Source organism: Hoplias malabaricus, chromosome 6 (assembly GCF_029633855.1).
Source record: "Hoplias malabaricus isolate fHopMal1 chromosome 6, fHopMal1.hap1, whole genome shotgun sequence".
NCBI classification, from domain to species: Eukaryota; Metazoa; Chordata; class Actinopteri; order Characiformes; family Erythrinidae; genus Hoplias; species Hoplias malabaricus.
This window is the reverse complement of record NC_089805.1, coordinates 18,188,848-18,204,970: the sequence shown is the minus strand read 5'-3', so window position 1 is coordinate 18,204,970 and position 16,123 is coordinate 18,188,848. Positions and strand designations below refer to the sequence as shown.

At 40.9% G+C, this 16,123-nt stretch overlaps 1 protein-coding gene across 3 annotated transcripts in view; it reads right to left on the bottom strand.

Annotated features, from left to right (window-relative positions):
* The window catches only part of ash1l (ash1 (absent, small, or homeotic)-like (Drosophila)), a 43,233-nt gene that overhangs the window by 18,926 nt on the left and 8,184 nt on the right, over positions 1–16,123 (bottom strand). For all 3 annotated transcript variants that reach the window (XM_066673689.1, XM_066673690.1, XM_066673691.1), the window contains 10 exons: positions 10,500–14,820; positions 7,160–7,877; positions 6,826–7,002; positions 6,609–6,703; positions 5,797–5,870; positions 5,632–5,677; positions 5,407–5,515; positions 3,158–3,364; positions 1,920–2,066; positions 1,059–1,167 (listed from right to left, as the gene is read on the bottom strand). In XM_066673689.1, coding sequence (XP_066529786.1) covers positions 1,059–1,167; positions 1,920–2,066; positions 3,158–3,364; positions 5,407–5,515; positions 5,632–5,677; positions 5,797–5,870; positions 6,609–6,703; positions 6,826–7,002; positions 7,160–7,877; positions 10,500–14,820 — 6,003 coding nt within the window. The remainder of the gene's footprint in view (positions 1–1,058; positions 1,168–1,919; positions 2,067–3,157; positions 3,365–5,406; positions 5,516–5,631; positions 5,678–5,796; positions 5,871–6,608; positions 6,704–6,825; positions 7,003–7,159; positions 7,878–10,499; positions 14,821–16,123) is intronic.

Below are 16,123 nucleotides of genomic sequence, written 5' to 3'. Positions count from 1 at the left end.
AATGTATATTTAGATATCACAAGATATTACACAAATTCTTAAAAAGTTACTGAAAATATACATGGAATCACTACACTTCAGCCAGGATTTTAATTGCTATATAAATTCAAAATACTTTATTAATGGCATCATTTGTCCAAATATATAAAACAGAGGAAAAAAATGAAATCACTCACGTTGAAGGGAAAAATATACAATCACCTTGTAATCGCCTTTCAAAAACAAATACCAGTCCAAGTTTAAAAATCCAACTAAATTTGTAGTTACTAGGAAGTGGTTAAAGACTTTAACGAGCTATTGAACTTGGCTGACTGAAAGAAAACATGGCACCAACTACAGAGTTATTAGCTGAAAGGAGGAAAAGGATTATAAAACTCCTTTAAGAAGGAAATCCAACACAGGGTGTAGCAAAAAATGTCTGTTCACAGTCAGCTGTGTATTAAATTAGGTCAAAGTATGGGAAGGTTTGAAAAGAAAAACAAATCAGAAAACCAAGGAAAATATCCAAGTGGATAGGATTAGGATAGAAATCTCAAAGCAATATGCTCTGAAAATAGTAAATGCACAAAAAAACTAATGAAAACATATCGTGCTTTAAAGTCCATTCAGGCCCTCATGAACGCCAGAGAAAGAACATAAAAACTAAAATTAAGATTTAATAATTTAAAAGTATATTTATTTATTTTTTAAATGGAGTGATTATATACACTCCCCCCCCTTCATTTTTTTTTGAAAAAAAAAAAAAAAAAAATAGGGCATTAAGTAACATCATTTAAATTAATTGGTTTGAGGTATGTTTTAAAAGATATAATATTAGGTATCAAACAACTTACTTTTATCATGTTTATAATTTGATAATTTGCTACTAAGCAAAAAATCAGGGCGAGCATCCTGCATGAGATTGATGATTCCATAGGTAATTCTATCATTTTTGACAGGGGTTGTAATTATCTGATTAAGTAAACTAATATTATGATTTCTGCATAAACATGCACATCATGTGTGTGTACGTGAATGTACATATGTCAAATGTGATCAGGGATGATCTGTACACGCACCTGTTCTTCTGTGTTGAAAGAGTGAAAATTATAATCGTAAGTAAGCTCTGTCCCACTGTCCATGTCTTTCAGAGCAAATAGACCAATTCTGTAAACCCCATTCACTGACCTGAGACAAGAAGGCAGTAAAGATTGCTTATCAAGTCATCATCATATCATCTCATCTGTGTAATGCTCAAATAAACTGATACGACAATAAGTATGTGAATAAATGCAAGAAGTATGAAAAATTACATTGTAAAAAGAGAAGAAAAGATGAAAAACAAGGTTAGAATTGTGACAATAAACTATCCAAATGATAATGTTTCTCAGCCTAAAGTGGACGAAATTCAGTTTTACGTAGGATTCTTATGAGACACAATGGGCTGTAGTCATAGTCCAGTAGTGCTTTGTGTCTGCATGTGTAAATGAAAAAAATATGTATGTGTAAGTATGAATATCTGCTGTACAGCACAGCTGTGTCCTCCACCCTTTTTCTACCAGCTATACATAATCTCTCTTCCATGACAAGATGGACGACCCACCACCACCTAGCCTGGAAGCCCTCTCTGTCTCGTATGTGTGTACACATGTCCTTTGGAAGCAAGCAGATGCTGGGTCTGTGGCCTACATCTTGAGTGCAATGGCAAAGCCTTGGGAAAAAAACATCTTAGGTTTAATTTGTCATGACCAATTTAATCTTTATAATCAGTCAGAGGCTGTATCTAAAATCTGTATCTGTAGCCCATCGGTTTTTCCAAAACATCTTATTTCATTCCATGGAAGTTCAACTGAATAACTGCTGCTAATCATTTCTGAAGCAACAAACACAACAAAAAACTAAATATTAACAGCACTTAAAATCTCTGTTGTTGAACTCACCACTTCTGCATTTCACAGTTAGGCTCACAGCTGTGGTTGATGAATCGAGCCTCATTGCCCATCCGATAGCTATCAATGACCATGCCACTGTCCAGGTTCAGACAGTACTGACCACTATGAGCGAAGTATTGCTCCATCATCCGACTCCTATGAAGATTAGGTTAATATTTACATCATTGAACTGTCTGTAATCATTACTAGACAGAAACAACGAAAGAAATATTAAATAGTATAACATCACTTCAATAATTTCATAGCTAAACTTTATAAAGCTTGGTTTAATCCCAACTAACATGAAAATTTCTTCAGCACCACCACCTGTTTTAAACCACAGAAAACCAATCAGTTTATTAATATTGCTAATATATATCTGATCAGCTGCATACAACACATTGGTCACAATGCTATCAATACAATATCTGAGCAAATCTGAGATCTGAAAAACATTCACTTACAGTAATACTTTGACTCCCGAGTTTAATTCGTTCTGTGACCGAGCGTATAATCAATCTGCTCGTATTTCAAATTAAATTTCCCCTTTAAAATGAATTCAAATCCATTAATTAATTAATTAATCCATTCCAGCCCCCCAAAAACAACACCTTTTTTATATGAAAAATGGACTTTATAAATAACAAATTATGTATATGTATGTATACATAATAATAGAACGAGTATTTTTTTACATTGTCTTTTTAGTGTATTTACCTTGAAGATCAGCTGAAAATGCTGGCAGAGGTGGAGGAGATTGGCAGAGGAGTTTTGGGGAGTTTTTCTTTTCATGCTCTATCACTTAACTTAACCTACTCGCTACACACTTAATACTACAATGCTACAAAACACAGCGATACAACATAGTTGCTTGCACAGCAAGTGATCTGAATGCTCGCTTGGCTACCTAGTGGAAGGTGGCATAAGCTCGCTTAATTGTAACTCAGATCTCGGCTTGCATTATAAAGCATAAATAAATAAATAAATAAATAAATAAATAAATAAATAAATGAATGAATGAATGCCGAGCGGTGGTTCGTTTCACTGAAAATTTGTACATTGATTCACTCGTAAGTCAAAGTTTCACTGTATATGGCATTTGGTACTAGTCATTTCTCAAAGTGACTTACAAAGCCACTACCAGTCTGCAGTAATTCATAAAACTTTCAAGAAAATTCACAAAACCAACAAAAAAATAAAAAAATGTTAAGAACTGGTTGAAAGCACCATGTTACTAAGAAGCTGACCTGAACTCTTGCTCGCTGACAACCTCTCCCAAGTATTCAATGATGAACTGGCCGGAACGGAGTGGCTCCTTTGTGCGGATGCCCCAGCCTTTTCCCTCTGTCCGGAAGCGCTCAAGACACTGCACCCACTCATGCCTTTGGATGCGTTGGTTATCACATTGCTCGCCACACGGACATGCATTTGGCGAGCACTCTGCAAAGATCATCCTTTAAGAAGAAAGAGAGGAAAGTAAAGACAGAGTGAGGCTACTATTCAGAATACATTCAAAAAACAACAAAAAAAAACATATTCACATAAGCACACACCTATACATGATGAAAACAGATCAGCAACATTAAAATACTCCTTGTGTGTACACACATGGTCAATTATAAAAGTTCAAAAATTCAGGTGTAGTTCTACAATTACAGACTGCAGTCCATCTATTGATGCATTCATACAAATAGATCAGACACAGCAATATCCCTGTGTTTTTAAACACCTCTGGGTCAAGAATAATCCATCTACCAAAAATTTTCAGTCAACCGCATCCTTCAGTACTTTGAGCTACTACCACTGCCTGCATATCTACAAAAATGAGCAACAATGCAGGTGTGTCTAATGTTGTAGACATTGAGTCTACACAGTGTTTAAAAACTCCAGCAGCAGTACTGTGTCTGATCCACTTGTACCAATGCAAATCTCACTAACAAACCTGACACTTCGGTGTCACTTCATTGCTGAGGATCATCCACCATACAAAAAACAACTGAATAGGGTGAAAGGCAGCTCAAAACGTATGCAGAACAGATGGACTGTGATATTAGTCTGTGATTATAAAATTTTCTTTCGTCCTTGTTTTTCTTGCTACATGTTATGTTCTACTGGTGAATTTACATTCCCGTACTCAAGTACACAAATGAGAAGAATGGTTAAACAATTGACTTGTATGATAGCAGCTGGCCAATCAGAAGCTTTTAAATATTACTATACCAAATGAAATCCCTCAGACTGTGAGCAGAAACAGTCAACTTGGTGTATGTAAAAATTTGACTCACTGAAAATATTAATTAATTCATTCATTCATTCATTATCTGTAACCGCTTATCCAATTCAGGGTCGCGGTGGGTCCAGAGCCTACCTGGAATCATTGGGCGCAAGGCGGGAATACACCCTGGAGAGGGCTCCAGTCCTTCACAGGGCAACACAGACACACACACACACACACATTCACTCACACACTCGGACACTTTTGAGTCGCTAATCCACCTACCAACGTGTGTTTTTGGATTGTGGAAGGAAACCGGAGCACCCGGAGGAAACCCACGTGGACACTGGGAGAACACACCGACTCCTCACAGACAGTCACCTGGAGCGGGAATTGAACCCACAACCTCCAGGTTCCTGGAGCTGTGCGACTGCGACACTTCCTGTGGCGCCACCGTGCCGCCTCACTAAAAATAAATGTAATTTAAAATTCTTTAGCTAAGTATATGTACATTTTTTGCCTAAAATATATGCAGTATAAATATATAGCTCTGTTTATTCTTTCAGTGGTTGAGTGAGCGAGCCAAAGCAACTTTAACATGGGCCTAAACAAACATAATCAAGGGCCAGCTTTGTCCTTTGAATCACATTTTGAGAAGACTGTCCTAAACCCTCTTTAAAAATTATGAATAGGCACAGTTGTTGCTTAATGATTAGAGAGGTGGGCTTGCGACTGAAAGGTCACTGGTAGGACCAGCAGGATGATTGGTGGCTGGGGAAGTGAAGGAACAGCATTGTTCTCCTCCTTCAATCCATGGCTGAGGTGCCCTTTAGCAAGGCACCTAATCCCCAACTGCTCCCCATGTGCTGGAGATGGCTGCCTGCCGGTCCAGTTGTGTGTGCTCACTATCAATTGTGCACTTTTTGTGTGTGTGTGATCACTGCCACGGGAGGGTTAAATGTGAAGACCCATTTGATTGCACATTGTACTACGAGAAATTAATGCAGGTTAACATTTACAAAACCTATCAATCTATTTTATGCTTCTCTGAGAAGAAAAAATGCAAATCAACAAATCACCCACAGGGATGAGGGAACAATCACATCATGGGACCTTTCAACTAAAATAAACTTTTAACAATATACACCTTTTCAAATATAAAGTATATGCTGACTGGCTTCATTACTTTTATTTTCTTGTCATTTCATTAGTATGGTAAACAGGGGTTAAAGCAAAAGCCTTCTAAATGAAGCTCTTTCAAATAGAATCAAGCGCCATTACCTGTTCAGGCAATCGTCCAAGCAGCCCTTATCACTGTGTTCCTCAGGAGGCCTGCAGTTACAGGTAGTGGCTTCATACCCAGAGAGAGGCTTCACATCCACATATACATCTATAAAAGACAACGTTCATGGATAATTAAAACACTCACCCACTGACCAAATCTTAAGCCAATTATAGTGTATATAGTGTATATGTGAATGAGTATATAGTGAATGATCTCTTTACTGGATCGGATTTTCTTGTAGAGAGGCACATCTGGTCTCTTGTAGAGCTTTAAAAAAGAATAAATTATTATTTGTTAATTTCACATGACATCTTAACATGCAGTAATTCTACAAAAAATGTATCCTGAGTACTCAAAAATTAATGGCAATGTTACTAGCAAGCTACCTGGTCATGTTTCCAAAGCCACAGAATGTCGTAAGGCAGCTGGAAATCAATGCGCTTCTGTCTCAAGTACTTCCCTGGAGATCAGAAGATGCAGATAGAGGTTAATAATAGTCAGGATGAAGGGTGATAAACAGTACTGCTCATTTAACTTTGCAGGTTTTGGTGCTAAATAGCAGCCCATGCAACTGAATACCTAACAAGGGCACAATGTCTTAACCTAATAGTTCTAAACATGTTGAAATAACAAATAGAGACAGAGTATTGTGTGAATGTGAAACTAATCAATTACTAATTGTAAATGGGTTCAATAATGTGCATTAATTAATTTAAGATCACCAGCTTACAGCATATGAACAGCATTTAAGTGTGAGTAAAAGAGCCACTGTAGTCTAAAACTCTATGCTGTGTTCTGCATAATGTATTCCAGATGATTTTTCTTTTTTCTCCTCTTCTGCGAAGCAATGTGGTAACAGGTAGGCAAACAAATATCTAGACAGCAACCATGTAAGGTAGCTAGGTTGTTAATGTAAGCTTTAGCTTGTTGTCTCTTAATCTAATGTGTCCTTTCTGTCATTCATGTAATCCACTGTAATGAAGACTGAATAAAGACCAAAGCTATCCAGCTGCAACAACAAAATTGGTTTCCTAGAAATAATATTATATACTTGGTTTCCTTCTGAATTTGCGAGCTAGCAAAATAAAAAATAAATAAATAAATCAGATACTGAACCCTTAGGCACATACTATGCATTTATACCTCTGACATGAAACTTTTGAAGTACTTTTGAAGTATACAATGAAAGCAGACATACCAACATGAAAGGGAGCTGGAAGAAGGCCATATTCATGTTCACCTGGAATATACTCCAGTTTCTCCTTCTTTAGCTGTAGCAGCTGACTTCGAGGACTGGTGGAGGAACCGAAAGTGAGAGAAATTATGGTGAGAAAACCAGAGAAATCTGTGCTCATGAAATATTGAAAAGAAACATTCTCCAAACACAAAAATATGCCTTTCGGGAATGTACATACTCATCTGTTTTATATACATCTGAATAAAGTCCCGCCTTCTGGAACTTCTTCTTAGGTGGCCGAGAAGCTCTCTTCTCTCGCTGACTGGTCACTGTTGTGGGAGGAGTTTGTTCAATGGGGGTTGGACCTGTGCATTCAGGTGAGGAGGACTGGCAATCAGATTTTCCCTCAACAGCACTGAAAATAAGTAAAATTAAGATTCCATGTTAGTATCTGTTCTGGTCTGAAGATGACATTAACCTTCTAAGGCTACTTAAATTAGTTTTTGTTTATTTTTTATTTTTTTCACTTTGATCATCTGCAGAATGAGCATTCTATACATGAAATTACATACCTCGGAAAACACTGCTCTTGCATCAGCCATCCCACCCCAACTGTAGATCGTGCCCTAGACATCGCTTCCTCTTCTCTGACCATAGGCCTCTCCTCCTCCTCCTCCTCTTCTTCTTCCTCCCTCTCCTCCACATCCTCATAGTCCTCCTCGTTTTCAACCTGCTCTTTATCCCAGTGCTTCCTCTTTCGACTCTTCCCCTTATGACCCTGAACTACAGACTCAATAGCATCAATCACTGTGTCTCCCTCCCAGCCTACTCTGTGCTTGCTGGGGAGTGGCTGGTTCTCCATTTCAGGAGCTGGAGGTGGGGGAGATGGTGGAGGAGAGGGCAGAGGGTGTTTGCGAGGGCGCCCCGGACCCCTTTTCTTCACCATGTTGTTGCCTGTGCGTGCCTGCCGCTGCAGTTTCTTGGCCCGAAGGATCTTGTTGACATGATGCAGGTTGTTCTTGGGGGGAGGCAGTGCTGTGCGGTGAGAGGGTCGAGCAGAGGAGGATTCTAATAGGCATCCAGGCTGGGAGGGGCGAGTGGAAGGACTTGTTTGACGGCTGGATGGCCGGGGTGCCACTCCACCCCCAGGCTGATCCAGGCTGCAGTGGGACAGGCAGGAGGAGGCGTGGGGGACGGACAGGCCAGGATGGTGATGGTGTCGATGAAGAGCAGCCTCTGAACACTCGGGCATGCTTGAGTGACTGCCTCGTGCTTGCACACCAGAATTTCCTGCAACAGACAAAATAAGATATTGTCTGATGGACAACAAAATGAAAAAAAAAAATCCTGAGATTTCAGTCTAAATCTGGGAAAAAAGACTACTAAAAATAATAGACTAAACTTGGCCGCAGAGAGTACGATTTGCACTCTACACTACCAGTGGTTCTTTGAGTGATGTCATAGAAGAACCACTTTAAGACTGTTTAAGAGATCAGAAGGTTCTTTACACATTTAAACATATTAACATATTAGCTTCTTCTACGGCATCACTCACTGAACCTTTTGTAGCACCTTTAAGAGTGTTTGCGATCTAAAAAGCCCCATACTTTGACTTTGAACATTTGATAGCAAAATCACATTATATAGTCTGCTGACTTAATGTAATTCACAAAAATAGATATCTGAATGGTTCAAGCCGGTGTTTTTATTTTTTTTTAAACTAATTTCATTTTTGGCCAATTTAGAAAGCTCTGTTATTCAGTGAATGGAGGGTAAATTAGCATGGCTGAATATTCCCCTAAAAACCTATTAAGCACTTGTGTCTTGCCTGCAGAACATAAATTAATTTGTAACATTATACATTACATTATCTTTCACAACAGTTACTTATTTGATGATAGCATTAATAACATTAAATGTAATGAATGTAACATAAAAAATAATTTGAATTTTGCGTGGAATTAGAGGGGTTTACTTTTGTTTGTGATGAATTTTGCTCTTCTCCTGTAACGGCCCATGTCCTGGGTGTGGGTCTGCCCTGTGTCCTTAACTTCAATTGCATTCTCACTTGTGAATTGCCTGTTTCTTAAAGTGCTTTGTATCTAGCCCTCATGCTTCTGTGTATTCTCACTTTGTTAGTTAGTATATTTTCTTCTAGTTTACATGAAGTTATGTTTCTGATCTGTATTAGGTTATATGTTAGTACTCTCTAGTTTAAGCTGTTCATACTGTTTTTCAGTGTATTGTATGTTTGCTACTCAATGTTCTGAATCAAATTTAGTTTTTCACAGGTTCTTCTCTGTGTTATGTGTAGTTTCCTGTCCTTGTTTTACCATGTTTTTGTCTGTTTCTAATAAAACCACCTACACACATGCATCCTGCTGCTTTGCAGCTATGTTTCATGACATCTACAGGGCACATATTTTTGCAATGGGATTAAGGCTGGCTTTATAATGGGATAATGTGGTGTTTTAGTATCACAAATTTGCTAAAAATATTATAATTAACACGTTTGTGTGTGAGTGTGTGTGTGTTTTCTCTTTTATTACCTTAATCGACTTTCGTATTAATTTTAACACATTTCTGATGTTTCATTCTCTTTCTTGCTATCCATCACTTATCTTGCCCTAAGTCACACCAGTCCCAACATTAATCGCTTTTGCAGTTTAAATTTTACTTTTTCGGAATTGTACTTTTTCCTCCTTTATGAAAAACACACAAATCCTTTATCTGTTACTTTAGTGTATTATAACTTATTTACAAACATTTATTATTTTTTATTTTTATATAAATTATTTTTATAAAATTTATATAAATAAATTTTATTTATATAATAAATTTATTTATTAAACATATATTTCTGTGTGTATTTTCACATTTACATTTGAACATAGATTCATGGATATGGATTCTCTTATTACAACCTTTTTTTATTGACAGCTATTTCAGCTTTTATACAAATGCAATAATAATCAGCCATTCCATTCAAGCCTTTTGCAAACTTTAAGCACATTTCAGAAAATTTGGTAAAAGAGAGTGCAATTTATTTAGGCTTCTAACTACAACAGCCCAAATGTTTAGTCAATGACCTCTTGATGACACAGCGTTTTGTAGTCTAATTCTGAATTTCTCAAAGTAGTTTTTTGTAGTAATTTTGTCTCAAAAGTGTTCTTACACCTTTGCAGAGATGCTTGTCAGTACAAGCACACACACTCCATTTATCAGCATAAAAAACTGGATATCACCATGTTCAGCGTTATTGACCAGGTGCTGTGTGTACAGCATGTGTCAGAGAATTCTAGCATTTTTTTTACAACAAAAACCCTGCGTTTGGAGTAAACATTTAAAAAACAATCTCAAGTCCAGCGCATTTAAAAGAGCTCTGGAGTGCAGTGAGAATACTGCCGCAAAGCCATTACTCTTCCCTCTTGCTGCTATTTAAAGCAAGGTGCAGCATTCATTCTGTGGGAGGCATTCATGTTGTGGAGGCTTTAGATATTAGAAACATAACAGTAGATTTGAGCAGATATCAACCACATTGTCTGATTATTTTGCGATGACAGCCTGACAGTGAAATCAGTACAGTCAACAACATCCTGATCTTTAGCAATACAGCAGCATTTGGAGTCTACTGAGGCAAAAGAAGCTGTTGTCCAATCAAATTACAGCAAAGAATTCTGGAGGACACAAGTAATTGCTATATTTGGACTATGACTACACTTAACTGTATAAATTCTGTAACCTTCACAATGTCACGTTGAATTCAGGCCGTCTCAAGAGGCCCAAGCTCTGATCCAGATTCAATCGAAAGTCAAGATGCTTTAAAGCAATATAATTTTCAATTAAAATATAATAGGCTGTTTCATTAATTCATAAGTAATGAACCAATAATTGAACACCCATTAAACTCACCAGACTCTCTCCTCTCAGCAGATGTGGATCGATCGGTTCGCTGTGGTCTGTCCAATCGTATCAGGCTCGAACTCTCTGCGTTTCCACCTTTTCTGCCTCGATTGCCCTTTAGGGACGTCCGAGTGAGGGCAGAAGCAAACAGGTTGGTGTGGTGGGAGCCCAAACCTTCTTCCTCGTTAGCTGAAGTAGGATCTTCCTCTTCACTGTCTGAGCACCCTACTGGGTCCTGCCCATGTGCATCAGAGAATGCACCCTGGCTGAGGATCTGGTTGCGAGAGAGCTTAGAGTAATCAACATCTGAGCTGCCCATCCTAAACCAGGTGTCCGTAGGGTGATGTCCCCGACTCCCTTGGGCCAAAGATAGCCGTGAAGGTCCCAGACAAGACATAGAGGCTTCTTTACGCTTGTACCTTTCGGCAGAGGATGATGAGGAGGAAGAAGGAGAGTTGCCAGAGGTGGCAGCGGCCTGCTTGTTGGCACTGGAGTCAGCTGAGCCATCTCGACCATATCCACAACGCTGGAGAGATTCCATGCTACCTCCTCGTCTTCCTCGCTCACTTCGTCCTGTCCCCAAGCTCTCACCTCCACTTCTGCCTCCTCCAACTCCTCCTGCACCATCATCACCTCCTTCCTCGACACAACGCTCACGATGCTTATGCCTGTGCTTGTGTTTGTGGTGCCAGCCAAATGACAGTTCAGAGGACATAGCAGGGTAGAGCACTGGTGAACGACCCCCACCTAGACACTCTTGCCTTAGCAGCTTATGCTTCTTTTTGTGGAACTTAGATGGGTTAAGAAGCAGGTGGGATGGGTGATGGTGATGAACATATGAAGGCGGAGGAGGGGGGAAGGAAGGAGAATGGTGCCCATGATGGGATGGTCCTGAATGAGGAGCTTGATGGTGGGGATGTGGGTATAGTGCACTGGCTGTGGGATAGCCCCGATAATAACCAAGTCCAAGAGGGGCAGATGAATAAGGAACACCATAAGAAGGGTGATAAAACCCTCCGCTGGAAAGTGGGAATCCTAGCCCAGGAACAAAAGGCACCTCTGACATTGACTCCCGCAGCTTTGGGGGCCTTCCACGTTTTTTCTTGAGATCAGGTTTCCGAACATAGTGCAGAGAATCACAAGGGTAGGCGGGGTGGGGAGAATAATACCCACTGAAGTTAATTCTGAAAATAGTGGGCAAAAGGTCTCTATGCAAATAATGATGAGGTGGGGGGTTTGTTCCACTTCCAATGCTACTGCCTGTTCTGGAACTGGCCAAGCCAGTCCCACGGCTTGTGCCAGCTGGGCCTGCACCCAGACCCAAGCTACTGCCCAAGCGAAGGGAAGGCGTACGGTGTGAAATTCGTATTTCACTAAGCTGCACACAAATCTCATCAAGCTCAGCCAGGAAATCAGGATCTTGTCTTCGTGAACGCAACTGCAAGTACTTCTTCTTGCGTTTGCGCTTTTGCCTTTTCAACTTGTCATAGCCTGGGCAACCATGTCCACGGCGTTTGCATTTATGCTTGTGCTTCTCTTTGTGTCCAACTAGTGTTGAAGGAGGAGCCACTGGGTGTGGTCGGCGTGGGTCAGGTGATGATCTTGCTCCAAGTGGGGAAGGTGTAGGTGAGGGACGATCAAGAAGCACTGATGATGAATGTCTCCTACTGCCTCTGGGGTTAATCCCTACTCCAACCCCAACTGATGACCCCATCAAGCCAGGTATTAGTAGCCCACTATTCATACCCTGTGGGACTCCAACCCCAGTTAAGCCACTGGCACTCCCAGCCTTCTCACCACGATCTGAGGTGCTGTTGTTATCGGTTCCAATGCCGCTGTCACTGGGCACTGTTTCCTCACTGTGCGACTCACTGACAGGTGAAGGTGTAGCTTCTTTCAACTCACTAAGTGGAGCAGGAGAAGTGGGCAATAATGGCCTGGGAGGTGAGAGTTTACGATAATGGTAGTGTTGCCGGTAGTGGTGGTGGTGGTGGTGTCCTCTGCAAGAAGGCTTCTTTTGAGAGGGGTGTGTAGATGTTGCACCTCCCAGGGTACGAGGAGAAGGTGCTGAAAACGTTGGTGGGGTAAAAGAAAATGAATGGTGGCTCTGATGGGAGTGGCTGCAGTGTGGGTGGGACATGAAGTGCACTGAACCTGGTTCAACAAAGCTAGCTTCACTGATGGGGCTTTGACCCCCACTGGACTGGGAAAGTGATGGAGAGGGGAAGATATCAGAGGGAGGCATTTGATGCTGCTGGTTTTGTGAAGCCTGAGAAGCTTGGTGTGAGTGGTGAGGGGAGGATGTATTTGGGGTTAAGAAAGGTTCAGGTGGTGGTGTAGGTGCCCCTGGCAACAAGCTGGCGTTTGTTTTTGGCTTGCGACCTCTTCTTTTACCCATGTATATTGTCCCCTTTTTGCTCACATTGATCTGAGGTCCCAGTTTTCCACCGAACGTTGCAGCAAGTGTTGAGAGAGACTGTGTTGCAGTAGCCACTGTTCCTGACATGCCTGTATTTTTAGAGGTATCCTGATCTGCTCCTGAACCTGATCCCAACAGGATCTGGCTGAGGAAGCGTTTTCGCTTTATTGTCTTCATCTTGTTGATCTTACCTATGATCGTCTTCATTATAAGCTGCCCATTGCCCTTGTTGCGAAAGCCCTTGTCACCACATGCAGCATCCCCAGACTCTGGCGCTAATGTTGGTGGCTGAGTCTCCTGTGGTAGGGTAGGAGGCAAGCGTTTCGGTCTCCCTCGTTTCCGTGGCATGGGTTTAGGAGGGTTCAGGTCCACCTCTGGGTGCAAAACAGGGGGATCCTGCTCCTCTTTGGACTTAAGTATGGAGTATACTTTTAATGGAGCTGGCTTCAGGGGTGGGCGACCACGTGCAGGGGCATCAAGCCTGGGCATTTTGGATTTAGGGCGACCTCTTTTCTTGGGTGGAGGTGCAAAGAGCTGGGAAACAACCTGGGGTACACGATTAGCATTGGGGGGCCTTCCCACTGGCCGGCGAATGGGTGGAGAAGAAGTAAGGCCTGCAATCAGTGGTGAAGTGGGCTCAGGAGAAGCAGCATCTTGCACTGCTTTTTGAGCTCGACTGACCACCTTAGTCCAACGAGGTCGTCGACCTCTGCGCTTTTTCAAGGGCTTTGAGTCCTGTTCTCCCAGGGATGCAGGAGATGCAGGCTCATGGTCATCACAAAATGGTGCTGGGCTACTGCTAGTAACAGAAGGGTTAAAAGAAAAAGCAGTATGTTTGATGGACTCAGCTGGGCTAAGTTCCCTACTAGCATGACATTCCTGAGCCGGACTTCGTTTAGCTGGACTTGAGCTTTTTCCCCTCTCACTTCGAGGTATGGATACTGGCAGCTTCTCTTTAGTGTCTTGCTTCCCTAATATTACTGGGGAAGAACCTTTGCTTAAGTCTCTCGGACTATCTAGTTCTTTGTCCCGCTCCTTCTCTCTTTCTGGGGTCTCCTCTGTTTGTGAGGGGCTTGCTCTGACACGTGAAATAAGGGACGTAGGGATCCCTTGGTGGCTGCTCCCACTCCCTATCCTCTCTAAGGAGGACAAAGAGGAAAGAGAAGGTGCGGACAAATGAGGTGGGCAGTGCCCAAGGCGGGACTGCGATTTCATTCCATTGCTGTTATTGTTGTCGTTGATATCATTTGCGATGTTTGTAAAGCGGCTGTTGCTGCATGATACTGCTGAAATGGTGTTGGGACTGTTGCTGCTTGTAATCCCCTTTGAAAGTCCATCAGCTTCCTCTTTTCTGGGTAAGCTTGATAACTTTTCCAGAATGCTGTCTTTGTTTCTTGAGCCATATGGACGGCCTGGTGGCCGTGAGACAGGTGGAGGAGGAGCAAGGTGAACAGCTCTGGAATACGTATTCCTATTCCGCTCGGGCCTCTGCAAATTGGAGATTAATGGGGGAGAGCTACTGTGTGTCGAAGCTGGTGACACTTTACGGGCTTTGGGCTTAGGACACTTAGTGGGTGGACAAGTAGCTATGAGCTGCGCAAGTTTTTCTGTGACTGTGGGTGTACCCCAATTCTGAACTCCTCTTTCTTGCTCCTTCTGGTTATCTGCGTAAGCGTACTGAGGGCTTTTTGTGACTCCATCCATCTTGGGCTCCTGTGTAGTTGATGCAGTGGGGCTAGGTGTTGGAGAAGAAGGTGTTGAGAGGTTGGACTGTGGTACAAGGCTCTTCTTTCCAGAGGAGTGTGATTTGCTTTCTGTTACCGAACGGTGCAGATTAAGGGGTCTTTCCAAATGTGCAATGGATTTCACATCTGCCTTTCCTTCTGACTTGCAGGCCAGCTTTGGTGGACCCTAGCATAGACAAAAAAAAAATAATGATCAACCTAATTTATAACAACATTTCAAATTATTAATCAATGAGGAATTATTTTTAGGTGAACTAAGAAACTTGAGAGGAGGGAGAAAGATTTTAATGTAGACCGAAGTGAATGAGGCCAAGAAGAAAAATGCATAATTGTGATCAGTAAATAGAGTTCATAACAATAATAAAATTATTTTTAACTTATGGAGGAGTAAAGGATTATACCTATACATGACAGAAATGAACACAGAAGGAAAAATAAAAATGAATGAAAAGTTAAAATGAATAAATGAATTACACATAAAATACTGTACGAATATTTTGCTAGAGTCTGGGTAAATAGCTAAAAACATGTCAAAGGAGGAAAATAATTTTAATGCACATCAGCCATGAAAGCTGAACACTACATACTCTCCAAAAGGCTCGTTTGGCTCTTTTAATCAAAGCCCATAGCAGGAGACTTGTCATGTAACTCCTTCCAGTCTCTTTGCTTTAAATTCCCTTAGAGACCCAATAAAAACAGCTCCTTTAAACTTCATGATCAAAAAAACACTCTTGGATGAAACAGGGAATCCACTTACCAGAGGTGGAAGTGTACTAAAATATTCCACTCAAGTAAAAGTACTGTTACTTTGATGAAATTTCATTAATTACTAAGTACTAGTAAAATTACCAGTATAAAAATGTAATCAAGTAAAAAGTAGTGCAATTGAAATGAGTAAAAGTTACTTAGTTACTTTTTAACAGTGTGTGTGTTTTGTTTTGAAGTGGGTATGTATGAAGTACATATGCCTAGTCAGTAGTCAGCTTTCTTCTAGTTCACGGGTTTCTTCCAGTCTGCTAAGTGCTATAGAGCTAAGCACTGTCTACAACAGAAAAAAACAACCAACACACTGATATATTTTTTGCCAATTACTTATTTTTAACTATCAATGCAACAGCGCAACTATTATTTAACGTACCTGTACACGCTTTACATGCACAGGTTTGACGTTGGGTTTTTATAAGCTGCTAATTCTCTCTTGGTAAACACAGCTTACACTGCATTATAAAGATGTCACCTTCCTTGCACCTGAAGTCGAAGTGGTCCGATAAATATGACCAAAGGTTCATTTCTTTCCAGAGTAACTCAGAATTCAACAGGGTTTCGCATTCAGCTGGGTCTGCACCGGTAAAAGACTAGTCCATCTACATATTTCTTGTGATTTTAGAGGTAGATTGCTCTCCAGCCCGTCATTCACTCCGGTAGTTTCCGGTGAACAATTTGATTTACATTGTTACTTAGTGATGTAT